The following is a 9,513-nucleotide window of genomic DNA, read 5'->3' on the forward strand; positions in this document are numbered from 1 at the left end:
ACCTCTGAGAGCTCTAAATAAATTCAGAAAATCAGGTACTGGCTGCAGTTCTAAATGAGGTCAAAGAGCCTGTTACACTACAGTGGCTTTCCTCTGTGTCATTTCAGGCCAACAAGACCACAGCTGCAAGCACAAAGTGAATCGATCAATCACAGCTCACAGGACACAGTTCAGACACATAATAAATTAGCCCTAGTTGGAGGGAACATTTGGAGGCCCATTCCATGACGGAGCGGGGCGAGGCGAGGCGATCATACCCGTAGTTTGACGTGTGTGCGTCGTCGGAGCCACTTCTCCCGCGGGCTGGAGGGACACAGGGGTGTGGTGTCACAGCAGTCCGCTTTGCCTGCTTTCAGGCAGTCACACCGCAACACCTGACCAATCACCACACAGGGATGACAAATCAGGAAGTCGGCAGGACCAATTAGGGTGTGAGAAAAAAAATCCAATCAGGTTGTCGGTACTCATTGAGAGAGCAGCCTGGACAAGCTTCCTCACAGGGGGCCGTGCTCAAGAAATGACTTTCTGAATCGACGTGCCAGAGCCAACCCTCACAGGGTTTGGAGGTTATCACAATATCAAAATGACTCCTTAGTTACACTGTGGTGCAACTCTTTATTAAAAAAGGAGGGAGAGGTAATACATTTCAACATTCACATATTCATCACAGGTTCATAAAAACAAGAAAACATACAGCGGCAATCTGTTTTCTTTAGAATACTCCTGAGAGCATTTGTTCAAAGAAAATGTTGTACTTCAGAAATTGGCAATGTGACAAGCCTTCATCAAAGGAGGCAGAGGGAACAAAATGAGGCGCTAGGTGTAAGCCCTTATTTTCTCCTTTATTTTGTCTGCCTAGGGTCAATTATTTTTCTTTCAATCTCTTTGTTTGTTTGTTTCTTTCTTTTTGTCTTCTCCAGGATAGTGACTATTCAGGGGTACCTCTTATCCACCTTTTATGAACAGCCACTTTGTCAGGTAATGACAATCATCAATCATCAATCATCTCTCTCTCTCTCTCTCTCTCTCTCTCTCTCTCTCCCTCCTCTGGATCTGTGGACAAAAGATCGATGTGCCTTGTAACTCCTTTGTTTCCAGAAATAGTTCTGTGACGCCTGTGACATCATTCTGACGTCACATCTCTCTGTTGCAGGTCAAGGTCTGCCACCAGGACAGGGCATCAGAGAGACTATGACTGGGGCTTCAGTCGTGCAGGGATGAGGCAGAGGGGGGGGGGGTAACATTAGACACACACGCAGACTGCAGGGATGAGGCAGAGGGGGTAACATTAGACACACACGCAGACTGCAGGGATGAGGCAGAGGGGGTAACATTAGATACACACGCAGACTGCAGGGATGAGGCAGAGGGGGTAACATTAGACACACACACTGCACACAGAGCACTGGGCACAGACTCCAACAAATCTAGGCTACTGTTAGTACAGCATAAATGTATAACACTGTGCAAGTTTTTCAGTGTATGCAGTAGTGTAAATATGAGGTGGAAAGGGATTACTTTTTATTAGTGCTGTCAAACAATTAAAATATTTATTCGCGATTAATTGCATTTATGCCATAATTAACTCAAAATTAATCGCGATTAATCGCAAATTTGTATCTATTCTAAATGTCCCTTCATTTATTTATTTTTTCCATCATTTTATTTTAATTTGAATGCCCTTATCAACATGGAAAAGTGGATTGGCTTGCTTTATGCAAATGTTTTATTTTATTGAAAACCAACATTGCCAAACAGGGCGGTACAAAATAAAATTATAAAGTGCACATTTCAGGTAAACAAGGCCTCAGCCTATAGTGCAGTTAAACCATGGCTTAATATTTTCTTTTTTTCAAGTTTGCTGGGAACATAGCAGTCAGGCCTCTTATTTCAGAAACAGTAAACCGTAACAGTTAGGTTACCAATAAAAGGTAAGCCTACTACTTCTTTGCTTTCAGCCAGCTGCCTGTTGACATTTTCAGACAACAGTGAACCTCGCTTCTTTTGCACAACACAACTTTTAAAAGTAAACTTTCCATTCATCCATTTTGCCGTATCGCGCTTACCATTCACTCAAACCGTAACGTTAGCCTAATACACAGTTTGCGAGGCCAAAAAGAACGTTAATCTAAAAAAAATATATATATAAATAACGCGGTAAAAAAATGAACGGCGTTAAAATGGGTTTGCATTAACGCCGTTAATAACGCGTTAAACTGACAGCACTACTTTTTATACTTACAATACACACATTACGAATGAATAAGAACTATCTTTTCAGGTATCGCTTAAAAGCAGGGCTGAATACAGGTGATATTTTGACAGTGATTACATTATTTTAGGAGGACCAATGAGCATTCAATAAAAGAATGTCACCTGGTAAGTTAAACATAACATGGGAGGGATTCGTTGCCATTATCAATTATATATATATATATATATATATATATATATATATATATAAACCTGGAAGCAAGACTTTTCCGAATAAACTTTAAGGATTTTCCTAATCAGTTTGTTTTAATAGAGAAAACAAGCTTCCATAGATGCCACATGATTATAATGCTCTGTTTACTGAAATCTAGGGTCTAGAAAAGCTCATTAGAAGTATGAACTGTCTAACAATTGTATGTAGTTCTAGTATCTTTTAGCAGCTCTAACACTAATTGCAACTTCAAACCTCTTCAGGGAGCAATGCAGTATGCAGTAGGAGATCTGAGAGGCTGTAAAAAAAAGAAAATAAGCACACTAGGTACATACCGTAGTATTGACTGAGATTCAGAACTGAAATTGTTTCCCCTCAAGGCATAAAACTATTATATTGTGTTGAAGTATCAGGGTCTGAAGTTGTGTTTCTATTAGTGTCTTAACCTTCTCTTGAGTGCAGGAAGTCTAAAGACTGCTGTGCAGGAAGACAAATAGATGTCCTTGAGGTGTGGCTCTTGCATCGCTATAATTATCTTGAGGACAGTGACAAACAGGGCTGACATGTCAAACTCTGGGTGATAGAATGCTGCTTTAGAGCCACATCTCACATCACTCTCAGTCATCAGGGACAGACTGATAGGGCTTTAAAGCAGCAATAAGGAGTTCTGTTCCAAAACTAGCAAGCTAATTACCTACCAAAAACCTTGCGAACGCCACCAACAGCCCAGTTGACACTGATAGAAGCTTGCCAACACACTAACTGGTGTCTTTTGGCAGTATAGCTGGCAATGTCATGCAGTGCAAGCTTTTCTTCCATTTTTGCAGGGTATTCCAGCCCGTTACACAGAACTACATAGGGCATATCCTGGATGGCTAGTGGGAAATACCCAGGTGTTTATCTGTCCTTCACATGACCGTATGCTATCAAAATGAATTTGAGGATAGTACCAAAACTAGTCGCCTATAAAACCATACCTCAAAAAAGTGTCAAATTGTTGCATAGTGTTACTTTAATAACTAATGCTTTGGTAGACAATATCAAACACCCCAATAAACAAGGGTTAAAGGCTGTCTAGACAAGATCAAACACCCTAATAAACAAGGGTTAAAGGCTGCCTAGAGAAGATCAAACATTCTTCAAAAAAGAAGTACAGTACACTAGGTGGGACTTCAGTTCTGTTCCAAAGGGTTATTTGACAGCCCATGGTGGGAGAAAACTGATCTTCGACAAAGGCAGACACATGCTGTCAATGCTATCGATCCATCCAGCCAGAACTCAAGCCCATCAGGGGTATCCAGTATAGACTAGCAGGGGGATCAGAAGCAGGTGTGGGGCTCAGTAATGGGATGTGGGATGGTCCATCAGCCGTCCTCCCTTAAGGTGTTAGAATCCACAGACTTCGTATTTCTGGTTTGAGTGTAATAATAAGCACAATAACTCATGTACTGTATATCATTGCATAGGAAACATGCTTTTGAGTTTGACAGATCAAACTATTTATATACCAAAGAAAAACAAAGATGTATGGCACAGTAAAGGTGCAGCCAGCAATTCGAAATCCGATCCACTTTTTGTCAAATTCAGCAAAATATCTCCTCCCGGTCCGCTCTGTGAGGGCGCTGAAAAATAATTTGTTGTTCGTGGCAGCCCCTGGCTCTGTAAATGGGACGTAATCGGACTGAGCCCCACAATACTATTTCTGTCAGTCAGCAACAGGATGTTCGTGCTTGTGCAGGACAAGGGGGAGAGGTAAAGGGGAAATGGTAAAGGGGGTAGTGGGAATGAAAAGGATGCAGTCCACAACATAGTCGCATTGTTAAGAAGGAGAAGAGGTCAGAAGAACAAAACCTGAAAAAGAAGTGCTATGATAAGGCCTAATGTATACTGCCTGCGTTGCGTGTGCCTGGCGCCTGCGTTGCGTGTGCCTGGTGGCTGCGTTGCGTGTGACTGACGCCTGCGCTGCGGTACTGCTTCGTCTCGGTTGCGTGTGTGTATTCACACCAGCGACGTTTCTGCTTCGACGGTGCTACTGCCAGCCCTATCTTTCTGCATTGAGCTTTCCTGGCTGTCAATACACAATCAGTTTGGTATCATCCATTGTTGATTAATTGCCCTCATTCAGAGCAAGGGAGAGAGAGAGAGAGAGAGAGAGAGAGAGAGAGAGCACAATCGGAAACTACTTACTGATTGATATAATGTCATAATAGATTATATTGAGATTATTTGGACAGTAGGAAATGCTAAACTAGGTAACATTACCTTCCTTGTTATCTTAGGTACAAAACTACAGTCCTTTCTTCGATCACTGTAGTTTTGTGAAAATAATCTGAACAACAACTAACTATAAATGTTTTACATTTGAATGTTTTGTTTTGCTTCAGCTATGAGAAAGAGACATTCACTTCCACATTGTTTATGCCTGGAACGTCTAGATCTCCACCGCCCGTGTCAAGCATTGGCCCTTGGGCAGCAGAGACTCTGGATTCCACCATAGCACTGACGTACTGAAAGGAGGGGTGTATTTGTTTGGCTGTTGAGTTCAAATATCAACAATCTTTCTCCAAATTCACTGACTCCATCTTTAATATATAAAATGAAAGTAACCACAGCTATAAACAAAAACAGTATGCTTGTGCATTCTCACCATGATTTAAATAAGACACCATGGAACTGGGAACTGGAAGAGTGCATATGGACCCTCTCACCTGCCGTAGGATGAAGGCCACAGCATCTGTGGACTCCCAGTAGGACGCGTGGAACAGGTGGGGTAGGGCCACCGTGGGGAACGTAGTGAGGACGTCTGGGCAGAAGAGCACATAGTCCAGCCGCTTCAAGCCCCACCACTGGCCGCAGACTGAGGAGGACACAGATGGTTATGTTACAGTAAAAAGGTTAAGGTTACAGTTAATATGACATAGTCATTGTTATATTGTAATTCCAAAATTAAGGACACACTAATTAACAGCGTGTGTCTGTAAGATACTACTACTATCTGTGCTATTGCAACCCTCGTTCTAACTTCGATTCTAACCCTAAACTTAAGTTTTATACCCTTTGCTCGACAATACTTAATGTATCAGCACAAAGTGTCACAACACTGTTACTCAATATGTGGTAGGCAGCAGATGCTGGAGTATAGCAGCATTGTAACAGGGAGTATGTAACATTGTGTGCAATCCTTTGGGGCTTTCCTCCATGGCATTTGAACCAATTTCATCAATGTTCACACACACACAGGCAGTGGCAGGCTATTTTCTCTCAAAAGGCCCCTTTAACAAATGGCCATGCTGCTGAAATGACTGGAAACATGAGTGTAATGCCAGTGGACAGGCGTGACATTGCCACCATATTGCTTCAGTCCGGCCCAATCTTTTCAGGTCAGCAGCCACAGGGGGAGGGACAGGAGGGAGGGAGGGAGATAGCAGTGATGGACAACTGGGAAATGAGGCAGAACTCTCTAAAAGAACATTTAAAAAAGAAAAATGATAAATGTCTGTACACTGTATTTTTTTTCAAGCAAAACGTTTGTGGGAGCAAAGCATTCTTTATTTCATTCTTTTTCCAGTTGAACAAGTCCTACTACGGCCTACTGTGTCCTGTACCTGGTCCCAACCTGGGGTGAATGTGTAGCCTGACGATGTCATACTCATAATTCTAGTCAGAATATGAGTCTGATACTGCTCCATTGGGCTGTGATTATGGGGCGTGTTTCAACTGAACCAGGAAAAAAATGCCTCTTCGCTCAATTGGATCAACGTAGTCGTCATCGGGGCCAGCTGATAAATACAATTTTTACCGAATCCCGTAGGAAGGACGGCAAAAACATATTTTCGATCGACAAATGCCTTGATCGCGTTTCTCTGTTCCTCTTTCAAAATGAATGCGCTGTCGATGTCTTCTAAAACATCTACACATATCTCAGCTCTCCAGCGGCAGCCATGTTTGTTGAAAACGAATTCAACCCAAGTGACGTGGTTGATTACGTTACGGTTGATCATCTGTCCATCATCAGTGAATGTGCAGACCTTTTATAGATTCTCAGAACTCTCTAGAAAGACCAGTACTTTATCTAAGTATCCAGTACAGGTCATCCATCTTTAAGATGGCTCACTCCATATATATATATATATATAGTCATAGAAATAATAAAATGTTCACATTTATGTTGCAGAACTCATTTTATACATGGGGTGGCCAAGGCTACTTCAGGGGGTCCATATACCACGACAGAAAATGAATGGGGAAGATATTGTTGTCCACTGGGGTTACTTCACTAGAATGATCTAGAAGTCCCTCTCCTGACATTGATTGAACCCTTAAAATCTCATCTCCGTTCCTCAAAATCACATTTTTAAACGTTTTTTTTTTTTTTTTATAATAATAAAAAAATCCCTTCATGGCTTAAAATGGCTTGGATGTAGCCCTGCTTATTTTAATTCAATAGTCATGGATCTATGAATATGCAAACTAGTCTCGCCTTTATCTACCTGCCTTCAGCTTGACTACATGATCAAACAGCTAATAATGTGTTGCTAATATTAGATAACCTTTGGTCCCGATCGCCAGTTCAGACTAAGATTGAAATGATAAACATCCAGATGTGCTGCTAGGGAGAAACGCTTTGAACTCCAGAGCTCTGAAGAAAGCCATCTAGTTCATCATAAATAACATCACACTATGTGTATATGTAAACGGATGTTACCCCTCTCTCCTGACAGGCAAGTTGACAGGATTGGTTCCTTATGTTTGTGACATATGTGATTCTGTGTTTTTGAGACAGTTGTTGGTTCACTGCAGTTCTAAGGTAGAAATACTCAGCAATGGTGTTGACTGCTCATTTTGCCTGTGATATGTTGTGTGTCATATAAAAACACTGTATGGACATGTGAATAAGGTTCAAAACTTGATTTCCACTGGAGGGGGTCTTTAACATACTATGAGTAGCCAGTGTCTTTCTCCCTCACACACACACTGTACTGTCCTCACATACTGGAGAGACGTGGGTCACCTTGTTTTCATAAACATATAATCTGGGTCTAGTGTTCAACTTTCAATATTTTTAGAAAAAAAAGCTCAAGTGTAACAGAGTTGAAATGAACCTAACTTTAGATTAAGTGAATTCAAACAAAATTAGTATTTCACATACCATTGTGATCCAATGTTTTTTTGATGTTCTATGTGAAACCTGGAAATGTCCTAAATACTATACTGCATTCACTAATGTTCAATATGAGGCTGCGCGACTGCTTGTTTATTTTCTTTCACTTTAACGCATTTTGGGCGTTTGCGCTACCCGTACCTTAGAGCTAGTCTATCCCTGTTGGAGACGTACGTATGCAGTCGCATTTGCAGTAAAGATTTTGTGGATTAATTGTTTCTATTGTGAATGCAGGCAATAAAAGCCACTGTGAAGAACCCCTGGTCCGATTCTCTGTCATTGATATACACGAGAGTGAGGGTCGTGACACAAGTACCAAGAAGATAAGATAGCATTTGTGTGTGTGTGACGTAATTTGCATAGTTTACACTTGTGTACTCTAATTTACAACACTGCACTGTATATGTGTGACGTAGCACAGATGTAACCATACTAGTCTAATTGGGAACTGATCTCTCTTCTCTGATTATACTGTCTCTTTTGGAGACAAATTGCCAATATGCATCTACACAGCAAGTCACCTTTAGTTAAAGTTGTTCAGGAAACCTAAACCTGATGCTAAACCTTAAAACTTACTTCCAATTGTAGTGTACGAACAGTTTCAAAAATTACAAATAAATGTCATGCAATTCACAAATGTAGTTTGTTGATTCGCAAATAAATTTCACCCGATTCACAAATGTATTTCCTGATTCATCATTCACATATACGTAAATGTTACGCAATTCACAAATGCAAAAGCTGCAATTTATTTACAGACTAACGCATGTGCATTAAGAAATCGCTCGCCATTTGTGAACATACCTGCATTTATTTGTGGATTTTTGACACTTTCCTGACGCGCCTTGATTCACAAAAGCATTTTCTTCACAAGGACATTCTCTGTAGCCTATCAGATGTATCACATGTACAATTTCAAATGGGATGTTCACAAATGGTGAGTGGTTTGTAAATGTTTTATAGTCTGTAAATAAATGTGAAGGGTATGACATTTATATGTGAATCAGGAAATACATTTGTGAATCACGTGACATTATATTTGTGAATCACAAAATATATAGTGTAAATTCGAACTTTCACTGAAGGTCAGCGATTGTTCATGTGACTCATGAGCTGTGGAAATCTCTTCCTCAAATAAACACTTATTTCAACAAGAGGTGAAATGAGATGTCAATCAAAATCGAACTGCCAGTGATAGCGGCTAAAAGTTTAGGGTGGCACCCGACGTGGCCAATCAGATATCAGGGGTGTTCAGTTCCACCACCAGACACACCTCTGGCTCCCTCTGAGCTTCAGCACATGCATGACAGGGGCCACACAACTCAAACGACATTTGAATTCTAAAAACACAAAGACAAATGCATTCCCTGCTGTGCCTGTGCTGTAGATAGGAATGTGGCTGACAGTGTGTTTGTGGACCACTCACAGTCGATGAGGTGGCTGACAGTGTATTTGTTGACCACTCACAGTCGATGAGGTTGCTGACAGTGTGTTTGTGGACCACTCACAGTCGATGAGGTGGCTGACAGGTTGGTGCTGAGAGGTGGCTGATGTTTCACTGTCGCTCCGGCTCAGTCTCGTCTCCTGGGGGGGTTCGTCGCCGATGTCTTCTTCAAACACAATGTCCACTTCAGCTGAGGGCAGGCCCTCAAGTGGGGGTTCCGTTACCACCACTGTGGAACCCCCTGGGTTCTTCAACACAGCGTCAGCTGGGAGAATGAGGAGGAAATCAATTAGAGAAAGTCAGAGCTTGAGAGAAGGGAGATCATTTTCTTAGTCTGGTTTGGTACATTTTTATATGATTTTTTTGCAAACCTATTTTGTGACACCGTGTTTCAGTAAACCTGTGACATTCAAGGGACTATTACAATTCTGTTATAGCCTTCATGTGAGTATGACCAGCAGTTTTTGAAGTTAGAAAGAAGTT

General features: G+C 41.3%; 1 protein-coding gene across 1 annotated transcript in view; it reads right to left on the reverse strand.

Moving 5' to 3' along the window:
- The window catches only part of plrdgb (PITP-less RdgB-like protein), a 63,295-nt gene that overhangs the window by 9,164 nt on the left and 44,618 nt on the right, over positions 1-9,513 (reverse strand). The window contains exons 10-12 of the mRNA XM_031572760.1: positions 9,095-9,295; positions 5,134-5,282; positions 258-374 (exon numbers count right to left, since the gene is read on the reverse strand). Of these exons, the coding sequence (XP_031428620.1) occupies positions 258-374; positions 5,134-5,282; positions 9,095-9,295 (467 nt within the window). The remainder of the gene's footprint in view (positions 1-257; positions 375-5,133; positions 5,283-9,094; positions 9,296-9,513) is intronic.

Source organism: Clupea harengus, chromosome 8 (assembly GCF_900700415.2).
Source record: "Clupea harengus chromosome 8, Ch_v2.0.2, whole genome shotgun sequence".
Classification (NCBI taxonomy): Eukaryota; Metazoa; Chordata; class Actinopteri; order Clupeiformes; family Clupeidae; genus Clupea; species Clupea harengus.